Here is a 17,036-nt window from a genome sequence, read left to right on the forward strand (position 1 = left end):
CTTGGGAATTCGGCCGGAGATCTCCGCTTCTGTGATCAATGTGGTTATCTCTTTAAAACTAAATGTTTATTGAAGGTTCATAAAAGGAGAGATCACTTGGATAAAAAGGTGTACTCCTGTCCCTACTGTAATAAGCCGTTCTTTTCTAAGGGAGATTTTAGAAGACATATTAGAGTACATACGGGTGAAAAACCATTTCAATGTAAGGAGTGTCTTAAATATTATAAGTATCCTTCGAATTTAGTATATCACATGAGAACACACCGCAATGAGAGGCTCTATAAATGCGACCAATGTGATAAGAGCTTCAATAGAATGGACCTATTAAGAAGTCACAAGAAAAGAATACACTCAAGGGAAGGATCCACTAGACTCTGTGATCGATGCGGTTTTTTTTACTTCTAAACTACACAATCATATGGTCATACATCGCGAAGAGAAGTCGTATAAATGTGACCAGTGTGATAAATGGTTTAAAACAAAAGCGGGGTTAAAAATTCACATTAAGACACATACAAAGATTACACATAGCGATGAGAGATCCTATAAATGTGATAGATGTGATAAAAGTTTCAAAAGCAAAAAACTCTTAAGAATGCACCAAATAATACACTCCGAGATAAAACGGTTTGCCTGTAAATTTTGTGATAAAAGGTTTCATCAGAAAACAAATATGACAAAACATGAACGTATTCATACAAGGAAAAGAATGCAGCAGGAGCCAACATCACTATGAATTCTGGGAAGGAAACGAAAGTGGAATTTTTATTATTATAAAAAGCAACTAAGACAGCTATACAACATAAAAAACCCATTCTAGCTAATCTTAGAAATATTCTATACATAATTCTTTTTCTCGCTAGACCGAGGTTCAAATGAAAGAGACGTTTTTGGTTGAATTTTTAGTGTAAAGACAACCAGATAATCGTATATAATATAAAATTGCTTGTAATTATTGTAAAGGAAATAAGAATAGTTTGGAGTGGCATTTAGATATCTATATTTTAGTAAAAAAAAAAGGTTATCTCTTCTAGAGTCTTCTAAAATTTTATCTAATAACTATTTTTTTTTAATTAATAGATCATCTGAATAAAAATGGAAGAATATAGGAATCCGATCAAAGAGGAACTTTCAGAAGAGGAGATGGTTTTAGGATTCTGCCAAACTGTTATTGAAGAAAAGAGTGACGAGGAAGGAAGTGTTCTTGGGAATTCGGCCGGAGATCTCCCCTTTTGTGATCAATGTGGTTATCTCTTTAAAACTAAATGTTTATTGATGGTTCATAAAAGGAGAGACCACTTGGGCAAAGAGGTGTACTCCTGTCGCTACTGTAATAAGCAGTTCTTTTCTATGGGAGATTTTAGAACACATATTAGAGTACATACGGGTGAAAAACCATTTCAATGTAAGGAGTGTCTTAAATGTTATAAGTATGCTTCGAATTTTGTATATCACATGACAACACATCGCAATAAGAGGCCCTATAAATGCGACCAATGTGATAAGAGCTTCAAAAGAATGGACCTATTAAGAAGTCACAAAAAAAGAATACACTCAAGGGAAGGATCCACTAGACTCTGTGATCGATGCGGTTTTTTTACTTCTAGAAATCTAACATATCATATGGCTGCACATAGCGATGAGAGACCCTATAAATGTGACAGATGTGATAAGTGTTTCAAAACCAAACATCTCCTACTACGTCACAGTAAAATACATTCCGGGATAAAGCCATTTGCTTGTAAATTTTGTGACAAAAGTTTTTTTCAGAAAACAAATTTGACAAAACATGAAGGTATTCATACAAGGAAAAGAATGCAGCAGCAGCCAACATCGCTATGAATTTTGGGAAGGAAACCAAAGTTGAATTTTTATTATTATTAAAAAAAAAAAAAAAACTTGCAACTTGTACAACCTATCTATCTAATCTTCTTTTTTTTTTTTTAACCCTTGCCAAAAAGACTCTAATGAAAGAAACCGTTTTGGTTGAATTTTATTGGAAAACCAAGCAAGACAACGTATATAATACAAAATAAGATTGTAAAACCAACTAAGACAACATCTATAATATAAAATGAAATAAGAATAGTTTAGCAATTTCATTTTATATTTTATGAAAAAGATTTCTATTTTGATGAAAAAAAAGCTGTCCCTTCTAATCTAACCTAGAAAGGAGTCTTCTAAAATTTTATCTAATAACTATTTTTTTTTTATTAATAAAAAAATAATCCCCGAGCTAAGCCTACACAGCCCTGCACAGGTGACGGGAGTGTGCTACTACTCCCGGCACAGCAGACCCCCGAGACAGCTCGAACACGGTTACAAGTCCAACGCTCTACCAGAGAGTTAGCGCACCCTCTTTTTCGAATAAAAATGGAAGAACATAGGAATCCGATCGAAGAGGAGATGGTTTTAGGATTCTGCCAAACTGTTATTGAGGAAAAGAGTGACGAGGAAGGAAGTGTTGTTGGGAATTCGGCCGGAGATCTCCGCTTCTGTGATCAATGCGGTTATCTTTTTAAAACTAAATCTTTATTGCAGATTTATAAGAAGAGAGATCACTTGGGTAAAGAGGTGTACTCCTGCCCCTACTGTAATAAGCCGTTCTTTTCTAGGGTAGAGCTTGAAAGACACATTAGGACACATAAAGGTGAAAAGCCATTTCAATGTAAGAAGTGTCTTAAATATTATAGGTATGCTACGAATTTAGCATATCACATAATGATAAGAAAGATGAGGGGAAGAAGAAGGAGGTGTACTACCTTCGGGGTCTACGTCGTTGCTCTGCCAAGAGCAACGACAAAGTACCCCAGCACAGAAACATTCTCCAAACTTCCAATTCTATTCCATCAGCACCAGCAGTTAAAGTAACAACAACTACTTTTTGTCCAATCGGTGGAGCCTTTCTGGATAGAGACTGTAATGCGGCAGCCAATATTGCTCAAAAACTCTTTCTAGCGGCACCGTCCACCACTCTAGTCCGAGGAGTTAAGGTTCAAATGAAAGAGGTGTTTTGGTTGAAATATTATTGTAAAACAAAAAACAATCCAACACTAACTACTACTACTACCACTACTCCGTGCATTTATGACAAAGGTGTAGTCGTATGACCATATGGTCGTATATAACACTGAGGCGAAAAGGCAATTCCAACCCTTGCTGACCTATCTGGTTGGCAGTTGGCTGCCCGCTAAAGGGTTAAGACCAGATAAGGCTTGTAATTATTAGAAGCATAGTTTTGAATGTCTGCAATTTCATTTCATATTTTGTGAGATCTTTATTTTGGTGGAAAATAAAAATTGTATCTAATAACTATTTTTTAAAATTAATAGGTCATCTGAAAAAAATGGAAGAACATAGAAATCCGATCGAAGAGGAGATGGTTTTAGGATTCTGCAAAACTGTTATTGAAGAAAAGAGTGACGAGGAAGGAAGTGTTGTTGGGAATTCGGCCGGAGATCTCCGCTTCTGTGATCAATGCGGTTATCTTTTTAAAACTAAATCTTTATTGCAGATTTATAAGAAGAGAGATCACTTGGGTAAAGAGGTGTACTCCTGCCCCTACTGTAATAAGCCGTTCTTTTCTAGGGTAGAGCTTGAAAGACACATTAGGACACATAAAGGTGAAAAGCCATTTCAATGTAAGAAGTGTCTTAAATATTATAGGTATGCTACGAATTTAGCATATCACATAATGATAAGAAAGATGAGGGGAAGAAGAAGGAGGTGTACTACCTTCGGGGTCTACGTCGTTGCTCTGCCAAGAGCAACGACAAAATACCAGCACAGAAACATTCTCCAAACTTCCAATTCTATTCCATCAGCACCAGCAGTTAAAGTAACAACAACTACTTTTTGTCCAATCGGTGGAGCCTTTCTGGATAGAGACTGTAATGCGGCAGCCAATATTGCTCAAAAACTCTTTCTAGCGGCACCGTCCACCACTCTAGTCCGAGGAGTTAAGGTTCAAATGAAAGAGGTGTTTTGGTTGAAATATTATTGTAAAACAAAAAACAATCCAACACTAACTACTACTACTACCACTACTCCGTGCATTTATGACAAAGGTGTAGTCGTATGACCATATGGTCGTATATAACACTGAGGCGAAAAGGCAATTCCAACCCTTGCTGACCTATCTGGTTGGCAGTTGGCTGCCCGCTAAAGGGTTAAGACCAGATAAGGCTTGTAATTATTAGAAGCATAGTTTTGAATGTCTGCAATTTCATTTCATATTTTGTGAGATCTTTATTTTGGTGGAAAATAAAAATTGTATCTAATAACTATTTTTTAAAATTAATAGGTCATCTGAAAAAAATGGAAGAACATAGAAATCCGATCGAAGAGGAGATGGTTTTAGGATTCTGCCAAACTGTTATTGAAGAAAAGAGTGACGAGGAAGGAAGTGTTCTTGGGAATTCTGCCGGAGATCTCCCCTTCTGTGATCAATGCGGTTATCTCTTTAAAACTAAAACTTTATTGCAAATTCATAAGAAGAGAGACCACTTGGGTAAAGAGGTGTACTCCTGCCGCTATTGTAATAAGCCGTTCTTTTCTAAGACAGGGCTTAAAAGACACATTAGGATACATACAGGTGAAAAGCCATTCCAATGTAAGGAGTGTCTTAAATGTTTTAACCGTTTTACGACTTTAAAAAATCATATGACCACACATTGTGACGAGAAGCCCTATAAATGTGACCAGTGTGATAAATGTTTCAAAATAAGAAAAAATCTAAAATATCACCAAAAAAAAAAAAAAAACATGGGAGAAAATCATTTGCCTCCTATGACAGAAGGTTTTATCGGAAAACACATCACAATACAAGAAATCTCCACCTCTGTGATGAATGCGGTCTTCTCTTCAACACTGGATCTTCATTCCAAATTCATAAGAAGAGTGTCCATTTGGGTAAAGAGTTGGACTACTGCCACTACTGTGCTAAACCATTCTTGAACAAGTATTCAATGAAAGATCATCTCAGGACACATACAGGTGAAAAACCGCACCAATGTGAAAAATGTTTTGAGTGTTTTAAGTCTTCTTCAGATCTAGCACATCATAGGTTCATACATTGTGACGAGAGGCCCTATAAATGTGACCAATGTGATATGTGCTTCAAAAATAAAAAAAGCCTCAACACCCACCTTAGGAGGACACATGTAAATGAAAGGCCGTACCAATGTGAAAAATGTTTTGGATGTTTTAAATTTTCTTGGAATTTAAAAAATCATATGATTACACACAGTGACGAGAGGCCCTATAAATGTGACCAATGTGATATGTGGTTCAAAAGAAAAGGAGCCCTCAAGTATCATATTAGGATCATACATTTAAATGAAAGGCCGTACCAATGTGAAAAATGTTTTGGATGTTTTAAATCTTCTTGGAATCTAAAAGATCATATGATTACACACAGTGATGAGAGGCCCTATAAATGTGACCAATGTGATATGTGCTTCAAAAAAAAAGGAACCCTCAACATTCACCTTAGGAGGACACATGTAAATGAAAGGCCGTAAAAATGTTTTGAGTGTTTTAAATCTTCTTGGAATCCAAAAAATCATATAAGTACACACAATGATAAGAGGCCCTATAAATGTGAAAGATGTGGTATGTGTTTTAAAAACTCTTGCCTTACAACGTCACCAAAAAAACACAGTTTGCCTGTAAATCATCCTGTGACAAAAGGAGAGCATTTGATAAACCATGAAGGTATTCATAAGTCAACATGTCTATGAATTCTGGAAAGGAAATAAAGGATATTTTTTTTTTGGGGGGGGGTTGAATTTTTATTACTTCCTACACTATCTAATTGTAGAAATATTCTATACATAATGGACAGCATAATTCTTTTCGGATTGTTCCAATTTTTTTACAAATTGAATTCATTATGATTTGATGTTTTAATTTATCCGTGAAAGCGTATTTATTTTTTATATCTCCCATAATAATAATAGGATAATACTTTATTTCCATATTATTATCAAAAAGTGAGAAATTTTCACCTAGACTACATTTGATTATATATTGATATATATAAATAAATATCAGAGATTTAAAATGTCTGTTAAAGGCGTTGCAGTTGTGAGTAATATTGGCTAAAATTGTACTGAACTCTCGATCCTGTAATGCCATTTTATCTAATATCATATGGATGTGATTACACGCATACTGATAGTCTAGAAAAGAGTACCCCGAGTGAAAGGTCCGATGAATGAGTTCGGCGACTGAAATGTTACTGGTACCACCATTTGATATAAAAAAGGGAATAAAAATGATCTCAAATGAGTTGTTATTGCCCTCTCTCAAATTTAGCTTAAGTATACTGGGATCGATTAAGTCTTGCCTAATACACTCAACGTTTTTATATTTATAACTCATAAGAAAAAATACATTATTCATAATTTTCTCCACATCCTTCGAAAAGTTCATAAAATTGTTAGCTATTCCAACCCTCATTGATTCTATCTCCTTAGCATTAGTTAAGCAGTACTTATAGCCGTCCTTATCACTTCTCAGCATAACTGTGACGTAGACTGTAAAAAACGTCTTCATGGAATAGCCCACAAGAGATTCGTTGACTGAAAGTTCGGGGAACATGGCGTTGCTCCTTATAATTTGCACCAACCTTTCCAAATAATTACCATGTTTTTCATCGAGCATAGTGTTGGAAATTTCTTGCAGTTTCACCGAATCATCTTCCTCACCCATTAAAAAATTGATAAGAGCTCTCATATATTTATGAAGATTTTCACTGAAAGATTTTGAATCATTCTCGGTATTAAAACTGAAATTCATAATCCTCTTCTGAAGGGCATTATCGATATCGAATTCTTGTTCAAAACTATTGGAAGATAAATAAGGCGTGCAAGTTAAGGATATATCCTGCGAATTTTCGTACAGATTTCGCACATTCATTTTACTGTCATGGGAGGCCACCATTTTCATTATTTGTGGGATAAATTTCTTTTTCTTGCCTTCTTTAACAAATAATTGAGATGTATCTAAATCGTTAATTAAATGAGGGCAGTCCTTCGTGAAGGAATTCACTATAATACCGTAAGCGCCATCATTTTTACATTTACCTTTAGGAATCAATTCCGGCTGAGATGTTAGTCCCAATACGACTTCTTTCAATCTATCACCCCTTCCTACGAATTTCAAAACATTGATCTTTTCTCTCGCAGATCTCTCTAAATCCGCCTTCTCTTCAAAATCATATCCCTTATCTTCTTCTTCTTCCATGTTTACCTGTTCGAAATCTAAATATATTTCACTGTTATCATTTGTAATATAAATAATATTCATGCTTAGAGTTCGAACCTGATTTATGGTTAGGTAACTATCATCTCCGGTGGCGTCGCACTCAAAACTTGAAAACCTCAGAGAGAACGACAAACCTATTGAATCGTTCAATAACGTTCTCGAGTCGAAAAATATATTAGAAAGTGAATAATCTCGAAAACCCAGCCACTTCATAAAGGAAGTTACATGTACATGACGAATTTTCACGCCATTCTCCCACAGTAACAAAGACCGCAGACAAAGAAGTTTAGAGGTATTTCTAAAAGTTTTTTTCGCCTCATCCCTTTTCATTTTCTTCCTTTTAATTTCTCTGTTTTCATTTTTTTTTTTAGAGATTAAACTCTGAAGAGTTCTTTCGCAGGAACGCAAGAAGAGGTGGTTGGCATTTTGCTGGTTATTCGCCTCATCCACAAAAACACCTATACACGTACCCAGAAAATGTAGATTGGGCGTGGCAGCGCTCGATCCATCTCCACTCATGTTGAAAACGCTAATGTTGGTATTGGCAAAACTGTCTCCAAAAAGGTATTTTTTCAATAGGGACATGAAAAAAGATTTCCCTTCATTCCCCATTATCCCTACGAAGGAGACGATGGTTTTACGAATGAGATTGAAAGCCATCTGAAATATGACGAAATGTAAGTGAGCCGTAAACTCATTATCGCAGGTCGAAAGGACTGCCGTATATCCGGTATAATAAAGTAAATGGTGGAGGAGTTTAAAACAGTTTCTTTTCTTTTGGATAAGAAGAGACAATTTCTCTAATTTTGGCTCCCTCTTCAGACATTTTTCTAAAAGCGACGGAGATAGTAGATTTTCCAATCCCGGACAGTGACTCAAATAGAAATGTAAAATAGCGAGTCCTAATAAGGTTTCGTGGGGGTTCAACAGATGCCTCAACATTATCAGTAAATCGGATTGTTGAAAATAATGCATAAGAAAGACAAACTGATCAAATTCTAATTCATTCTTTAAAAAAAGTTTCTAGATGAACGTCGACGTTTCTCACAAAGCCCACCGAGGCATAATGTACACCATTACTTCCGTGCCCTAGAATAAGTCCTGGACTCAAAGAATGTAGCAGACTTTTAGAATTGTTACGGGACTTAAGGAGCGTATCTCCGAGAAAGCGGGCGTGGTGGCTATTGAAGATGTCTTCTAATTCTGCGTTTTCTGTTAAAACGTTCAACTTGTCGATATTTCCACCTCGCATTTCGCGAATCTCCTTCCTCTTATTTCGATTGACGTTTTCCTTTTTTTTGGTAACTAAGCTGCTCATCACGATAATAACACTCTGGGAATATTCTCTCTGTGGTTGAGAAAATAAATCTAGAAAGAAAAATGTTTTTTTTCGAGGGTAGGAAATCTGAACACTCTCCAATCTTAGCTCTGTGGCGGCCAGATTTCACTCGTTCAGATCGAAAAATGTAAAAAAATTTCGGATGGAGGGAGGCGACCCTTCTTTCACTGACCAAATCGTTGACAAGAGACTCGTATATTTGATTATTGTTGAGAGTCGAGACGTCATTATTATCGTTAGCGGTATCTCTTCGGACGAGAGTTTCTCTCTTACCACGACGCCATTCATTTTTCGAAATGAGCCACCCAAAATGAGAACTCTCCGACATTTCCAAGACTAGCTTCCCGAAATAACCATTCACACATCTTTCCAGGGTGTCCGTATCAACGTAAACCATTAGTTTGAAAAGTTCAACCACTTCCGCGGGATTATACAGATGATCATAGAAACTGGGAACGGTAAATCCGTTACCAGACTCGGGGGTGTGAAGATGTTTGCCTTAGGATGCAGTATTCTACCGGCGATAATATTCTCAACTCCGAATATGTCTATGTATGTGGGATTGTACAACCCCTGACCAAAATTTTTACACACTCTGATTCCCGGAAGTCGGTCACCTCCACAACTGGTGGTGTTGTCAATATTCTTGTTGAATTTCGATAACGGTGATACCGTATACATATCCATTGAGCAGTCGTCACCTCCTGTGTTATAGATTTCTTCTTTGCTGTCTATAGCTAAATAACCTTTCAGAAATTCCCGAAACACAGAATAATTATCATAATATTGTTCGATGTATAGACTCAACAATCTTTTGTTCTCTAATGCAGATATTCCTCTGCTCTCGATCTTTCCCATTTCACCGCTTAACAATCCGGTGCAATAGAGTTCGGCGTCTAAAAGAAACACGTTCCATTCGTCGCACTCCTCGACTCTCAGTAAATTTCTCAGAATGGCGAGCTCCTCGCGGGGTGCTCTGCAGTGGATGTTCTCAGAGGCCACAGCTGCTGGACGAACGTTACCTACAAAGTCTCTACTGGTATTGCAATTCTTACTGTAATTATCATCTGAAAATATAGCTTGAACTCTCTCCTTTTCAGATTCACCACCTTTTTGAAACAAATATTCGAACACCAACTTGACAAAAAGTAACCTTACAAATCTGGTTTTTATAAACTTTCCAATATATATATCAATTATGTTATTTTTAACGAATCCCAGCCAAATATCTCTCATTTCGGGGACGGCAAGCATTTCAAGATCTAGCCTATTTTTAAAACTAGATATATTTCCTGTACTATAGAAAATGTACCCAAAAAAACGAGGAAGAAGTGTATAGTCTTTATAGTTAGTAAATTCTAGAACAAAAAGCCAGTTCGAAAAGAGAGCAAAGCTCAATTTGCGAAATTGGTGTTGACATTCCTCTCTCAAAATTTTTTACATAACCAAAGGCATACAACCAATGCATACTAAACCAATAAAATTCTACAATATCGTTTTCCTCATCCTCTTCCATTTCTAAATCTTCCCGTTGTGTTTTTTTGAATAAAACTTCTATATTCTGCTTAAATAAACAATCCATGTTTAGAAACGTCTTATTTTCATTGTCGTACTCCTTTTCGGACTTCTTCTTTTGAAGAATGTGTTTTTTGATAATTTCACAAGCCCAATGAGGTGGCTTATTTTTTTTTTCCTCTTTCCTGACATCCAAGTTAGAACCAATAGTGCTGAGAGAGTTAGGAAAGAATTGTGATCTAAATATGGAACACTGGAAGTGAGAAGAAATAAATCTTGCCAATCGAAACAGACAACAGATATAGGAAGGAATTTCTGAATGATATATAACTTTAACTCAATCACTGAACTCTTATAATAATTATTATTAATAACAGTATAATTGTTACATTTAAGTATACTGTATATTCTTTTATCGAAGAATCTATATTGATTAGCATCTCGCCAAAATTTATGGGTTTAATCAAATTACTCTCTGTATTTCAGTGAGAGAAACTACAAACATCTTTTCAAATCTTTCTAAATGGTAAGATTTAGACGCTCTTTTGTATTCTCTAAGGTTTTGACATATATCATTGAGAGGATTAGACAAACCGTTGTGAAATATTAAATACCACATAGAACACTTTGGATAGAAATTTAAACATTTACCACCCTTGTGTTGATGAGGAACGGGTGAGGATAAAATAAGTTCATCAACCCTATTGTTATATTTTTCTAAAATATTATCTTCTTCATAAAAATTCCAGTCGATTTCTTCAAAATTATCATTATTATTATTTTTAAATCCTAAAGAATGTGAGACATCACTAAGTACAAGCACATCAGAATAAAGTTGTTGATAATTGATTGCTCTCATAAATTCGAGTATAAAATGATTAGTTTTTATGGTTAGGTAAAGATCTGAGATTTTATGGTTGCACTGTCTGGGTAAAAGCGTATTTTTTTCTTGAAAATATATAGCGAGATTAAAGGGCATAATATACTTATCCGTAATTGCTGCTGATTTTTTATCAAAGATAAAAGGTATATTTTTAAAGTTTTTGGCAAATTCTTGCCAAAAAGTCTCATTGTGTTGTCTCTTACTGTGAGAAGTTAAAAGTGGGTGAACATAATTGCCACTATTTATCTCATTCTGAAAAGACTCCATGATGCATGATTTACACATATATTTGGTCGACGTATGGATGAGAATTTTTTCTTCCAGAAATTTTTTTTTCAAAATGGCATTTCAATAAAAAAAAAAAATTAAACTCATCTTTCAGATTTTCTATATTCCTATCACAGAGCACCATTTCCCTGAAGTATTCTAAAGGGCGGGAAACTATATTATATCTGGCAACAAATCTGTTGGCCAGTATAAAAGCATAATAAAAGAAGACTGTACTTCCCCTATCGTAGTATCTAGGATCACAAAAAGATGCTGTTTCTTCTTCCTCTTCTTTTTCTGTTTTTTTTTTTTTTTTTAGGTCATCTTTTCCAGAGTTAATAAAATATTACAGGCTTGGTTCATTACGTAAAAAGAAACGATGCAGGCATATAAATCAAAACTCAAATTATTTTTCTGAAAAAAAAAAATCTTTCCCGATTATATGTTTTATAATTAAAAATTTTTCCGTTTTTCTAATTTCAATCATTAGATATTTTTTCAATTTCACCAACCTAATTATAATCACCAGCCAGATAAATAGGTTAGTTGAAGTTACATAAAACATTTTTTTTTTTGGAAAAATTTTGGATTCAAAAAAAAAAAATCTATAGGAATGACACATCATACTTCCAATTATCTTTTTATTTCCATTAATAACTTATCTTCCTTTAATTCTAAATTATAGAAGGTTAACATTTTTTGGAATAATTTAATTTTTTTCATAGCCCTGAATAAAGGGATTTACTACATCCTAGTCTTAACGCTTCAAAATAGGAGCAATGGGTCTCATCCATTTTACGAAAGGTTTTTCTCATAGAGAACTTCAAAGTGCACTTCTAAAACATCTGCCATATTTTCTAACCTTTTCTTTGTGTTTTATTAGGTTTGATTTCTGTGAGAAAATCTTCTCACAATATTCACAGGTTAAAGTTTTTTTTTAGTGTGTATCATTTCGTGTCTTTTTAGAGTATCCTTTTTTTTTTAGCTTTCCCCCCGTATGAGTGAGTTTATGTTTTATTAGGTTCGATTTATCCGAGAAAATCCTCTTACAATATTCACAGGTAAAAGGTTTTTCTCCTGTATGAGTACGTATATGAGTCGTTAGGGTCCATTTTCGCGAGAATGTCTTCTCACAGTACTCACAAGCAAACGGCTTTTCTCCTGTATGGGTGCGTATATGAGTTGTTAGGGTCCATTTTTGCGAGAAAGACTCCTCACAGTATTTACAAGCAAACGGCTTTTCTCCTGTATGAGTGCGTTTGTGTTTTATTAGGTTTGATTTCTGTGAGAAAATCTTCTCACAATATTCACAGGTTAAAGGTTTTTTTTTTTAGTGTGTATCATTTCGTGTCTTTTTAGAGTATCCTTTTTTTTTTTAGCTTTCCCCCCGTATGAGTGAGTTTATGTTTTATTAGGTTCGATTTATCCGAGAAAATCCTCTTACAATATTCACAGGTAAAAGGTTTTTCTCCTGTATGAGTACGTATATGAGTCGTTAGGGTCCATTTTGTCGAGAATGTCTTCTCACAGTATTTACAAGCAAACGGCTTTTCTCCTGTATGAGTGCGTATATGTTTTCTTAGGGTCGATTTCTCTGAGAATGTCTTCTCACAGTGTTTACAAGCAAACGGCTTTTCTCCTGTATGAGTGCGTATGTGTTTTCTTAGGGTTGATTTCTGTGAGAAAATCTTCTCACAATATTCACAGACTAACGGTTTTTCTTTAGTGTGTATCATTTCGTGACTTTTTAGTGTATCCTTTTTTTTGAAGCACCGACCGCATTTGTCGCATTTATGCGGCTTGTCATGGCAATGGGTGGCTAGTGCTAGGTCTACAGAATTAGGAGAAACCTCCGGGTATTCTGGTAACTTTTTACTCTTTTCTGTTTTTAACTTATAACACCTAAATACATTTTTACCCAAATGAGTATTCTGATGAATCTCCAACAAAGAATTTTCAATACCGCGTTCATCACAAGTATAGATTTTTTTTGTGCTGAGATCCAGGGGCTCCTCTTGGATATTACTCCCACTGGCCTGTTCTAAAGAAACTTCCATATCTATTAATTTTAGGTATAAAGAAAAAATAGTTATTACAAATAATTATTAAAAATTCTTCAGAATAAATAAAGTACACTTCTTTTTAGGTTATTTTTATAGTTTTCTCCACTGCAGGACCGGCCTATCCCTACTGAAGCAAGAACGGTACAAGTGGCTTAGGTTGTCTGGTAGAGATTGTATATAGGGAGAGTAGTTACTTTGAATGTGTGTGTTAGAACACCAGGCAATCTGCTTTCTCTTCGTATGTGATTTCTTAGGTTTGATTTATCTGAGAAAGTCTTCTTACCGTATTCAGACAAGCGGCTTTCCTCCTGTATGAGTGCATTCGTGAATTTTCATACTTCCTTTCTGCGTGAACATTTTACTGCAGTATTTACAGATAAATGGCCTTTCCCAGGTATATATGACTTTCCATGTGTTTTACTACAGTATCCACAAGTAAACGGTTTTTCTCCTATACGAATGCGTTTATGTATTACCATGTTTACTTTCCGATTGAATGTTTTATTACAGTATCCACAGGTAAACGGTTTTTCTCCTGTATGAATGTGTTTGTTTTATTAGGGTCGATTTAGCCGAGAAAGTCTTCCAACAAAGACTTTTCAATAAAAGAAATGCCACATTCGTCACAAGTATATATATTTTTTTTACTGAGATCCAGGGGCTCCTCTTGGATATTACTCCCACTGGCCTGTTCCAGAGAACCTTCCATATCTATTAATTTTTAAATACAAAGAAAATATAGTTATTACAATTATTAAAAATTCTTCAGATTAAATAAGGTATATACCTTTCTAGGTTGTTTTTATAGTTTTATCTTATCTATTCAAAAAGAAAATAAAAAGAAAAAGTAAATTCTTATTATTTATTTTTTACAAGAAGAAATCTAAAATATCATAAAAATTCCTATTTATTTACTAGCAAAATAACCTTTTACTGGGTAACCCCAGATAGATAGGTCAACGAGTTGAAATAATTTTACACAAGCTTTTCCCCTTTGTAGATTCATCATAGTCCATTTCTGCTGGAATATCAGGCAATCGGTTTTCCTCTCGTATGAGTGTGTATGTGAATCTTTAGGTTCGATTTTGTCGAGAATGTCTTCTTACAATATTCACAAGCAAACGACTTTTCTCCTGTGTGGGTACGTATGTGAATTTCCATGCTGTCTTTCCGCCTGAATTTTTCACTACAGTATCCACAGGCAAAGGGTTTTTCTCCTGTATGAATACGTGTATGTCTTATTAGTTTCGATTTCTCCGAGAATGTCTTCTTACAATATTCACAAGCAAACGACTTTTCTCCTGTGTGGGTACGTATGTGAATTTCCATGTTGTCTTTCGGCCTGAATTTTTCACTACAGTATCCACAGGCAAAGGGTTTTTCTCCTGTATGAATACGTGTATGTCTTATTAGTTTCGATTTCTCCGAGAATGTCTTCTTACAATATTCACAAGCAAACGACTTTTCTCCTGTGTGGGTACGTATGTGAATTTCCATGCTGTCTTTCCGCCTGAATTTTTCACTACATTATCCACAGGCAAAGGATTTTTCTCCTGTATGAATACGTGTATGTCTTATTAGTTTCGATTTCTCCGAGAATGTCTTCTTACAATATTCACAAGCAAACGACTTTTCTCCTGTGTGGGTACGTATGTGAATTTCCATGCTGTCTTTCCGCCTGAATTTTTCACTACATTATCCACAGGCAAAGGATTTTTCTCCTGTATGAATACGTGTATGTCTTATTAGTTTCGATTTCTCCGAGAATGTCTTCTTACAATATTCACAAGCAAACGACTTTTCTCCTGTGTGGGTACGTATGTGAATTTCCATGTTGTCTTTCGGCCTGAATTTTTCACTACAGTATCCACAGGCAAAGGGTTTTTCTCCTGTATGAATACGTGTATGTCTTATTAGTTTCGATTTCTCCGAGAATGTCTTCTTACAATATTCACAAGCAAACGACTTTTCTCCTGTGTGGGTACGTATGTGAATTTCCATGTTGTCTTTCGGCCTGAATTTTTCACTACAGTATCCACAGGCAAAGGGTTTTTCTCCTGTATGAATACGTGTATGTCTTATTAGTTTCGATTTCTCCGAGAATGTCTTCTTACAATATTCACAAGCAAACGACTTTTCTCCTGTGTGGGTACGTATGTGAATTTCCATGCTGTCTTTCCGCCTGAATTTTTCACTACATTATCCACAGGCAAAGGATTTTCTCCTGTATGAATACGTGTATGTCTTATTAGTTTCGATTTCTCCGAGAATGTCTTCTTACAATATTCACAAGCAAACGACTTTTCTCCTGTGTGGGTACGTATGTGAATTTCCATGCTGTCTTTCCGCCTGAATTTTTCACTACATTATCCACAGGCAAAGGATTTTTCTCCTGTATGAATACGTGTATGTCTTATTAGTTTCGATTTCTCCGAGAATGTCTTCTTACAATATTCACAAGCAAACGACTTTTCTCCTGTGTGGGTACGTATGTGAATTTCCATGCTGTCTTTCCGCCTGAATTTTTCACTACAGTATCCACAGGCAAAGGGTTTTTCTCCTGTATGAATACGTGTATGTCTTATTAGTTTCGATTTCTCCGAGAATGTCTTCTTACAATATTCACAAGCAAACGACTTTTCTCCTGTGTGGGTACGTATGTGAATTTCCATGCTGTCTTTCGGCCTGAATTTTTCACTACAGTATCCACAGGCAAAGGGTTTTTCTCCTGTATGAATACGTGTATGTCTTATTAGTTTCGATTTCTCCGAGAATGTCTTCTTACAATATTCACAAGCAAACGACTTTTATCTGTTGAAAAAGAAAATAAAAAATTAATTTTTATTTATTTTTTTAAAATAAGAAGAAATCTAAAATATCATAAAAATTCCTATTTATTTACTAGCAGAATAACCCCAGATATTTTTCAGGTTATTTATTGACATTTCTTTTTCAGCAGCAAGTATAAAATTGTACCAAAATGGGTATTCATATGATCTTGCCATAAGGATTTGTTAGTAAAAAAAAGATTACATTCATCACATGTGAAAATATAACACTTTTTCTGGTCTGAACTCTCATTATAAATGGCCGAATCCCTTTTCCCATCTTCCGCCTTTTCCAGAGATTCCTCTTTGATCTTGATATAATCTTCCATCTCTACAGGTCTGGTGGTGTGATTTGGCTCCTCCCTCCTCTATAAAAGGCACGGTCGGTCGATGCACCACAACTGTCAGTCAGAAGTTGTTCCAAATGATCCACTGGGGGGGGGGGGGTTACTTTAGGTACCCAAGCGCGTCACCAAGCTAGCTGCTCTTCATACGAAAAATTTTTCTTTTTGTTAACCACCCCTAGAAAATCTTCGTTCCTCTCAATGTCACCAGATTATTGAAATTTATTTTGTTCCTTTTCAAAAAGATCCATAGTCCAATATATCCTTCAAACCAGTGCTTCCTCTTCAATATTTTTATGAAGTGAATTTAGATTAACCTTTAGCGGGCAGCCAACTGCCAACCAGATAGGTCAGCAAGGTTGCCTTTTCGCCTCAGTGTTATATACGACCATCTGGTCATACGACTAAACCTTTGTCATAAATGCACGGAGTAGTGGTAGTAATAGTAGTTAGTGTTGGATTGTTGTTTTTTGTTTTACAATAATATTTCAACCAAAACACCTCTTTCATTTGAACCTTAACTCCTCG

The 17,036-nt window shown here is 35.3% G+C and overlaps 2 protein-coding genes across 2 annotated transcripts; both read right to left on the reverse strand.

Moving 5' to 3' along the window:
- Positions 1 to 12,210: 12,210 nt before the first annotated feature.
- Positions 12,211 to 13,009, reverse strand: LOC145405866 (uncharacterized). The gene is made up of 2 exons (XM_080277123.1): positions 12,658 to 13,009; positions 12,211 to 12,599 (listed from the first exon to the last, which is right to left on the reverse strand). Exons 1-2 carry the CDS (start codon positions 13,007 to 13,009, stop codon positions 12,211 to 12,213), a joined length of 741 nt encoding a protein of 246 aa, XP_080133249.1.
- A 1,001-nt stretch (positions 13,010 to 14,010) lies between these two features.
- LOC145405867 (uncharacterized) lies at positions 14,011 to 16,008 on the reverse strand. Its single transcript, XM_080277124.1, has 3 exons — positions 15,711 to 16,008; positions 15,115 to 15,342; positions 14,011 to 14,024 (listed from the first exon to the last, which is right to left on the reverse strand). Exons 1-3 carry the CDS (start codon positions 16,006 to 16,008, stop codon positions 14,011 to 14,013), a joined length of 540 nt encoding a protein of 179 aa, XP_080133250.1.
- Positions 16,009 to 17,036: the final 1,028 nt, after the last annotated feature.

This window comes from Coenobita brevimanus, chromosome 68 (assembly GCF_032717465.1).
Source record: "Coenobita brevimanus isolate Jiangsu-jjx chromosome 68, ASM3271746v2, whole genome shotgun sequence".
In the NCBI taxonomy this organism is placed as follows: Eukaryota; Metazoa; Arthropoda; class Malacostraca; order Decapoda; family Coenobitidae; genus Coenobita; species Coenobita brevimanus.

Bases quoted from the DNA above. Each gene is read 5' to 3' on its own strand.
- LOC145405866 (XM_080277123.1), bottom strand. From the start codon at position 13,009: ATGATACACACTAAAGAAAAACCGTTAGTCTGTGAATATTGTGAGAAG. The intron at 12,600-12,657 runs GAAAGCTAAAAA...CACACTAAAAAA, and splicing joins TAAACTCACTCATACGGGGG to AAAAACCTTTAACCTGTGAA.
- LOC145405867 (XM_080277124.1), bottom strand. From the start codon at position 16,008: ATGGAAATTCACATACGTACCCACACAGGAGAAAAGTCGTTTGCTTGT. The intron at 15,343-15,710 runs GTGGATAATGTA...TCAGGCCGAAAG, and splicing joins AGGAGAAAAATCCTTTGCCT to ACAACATGGAAATTCACATA.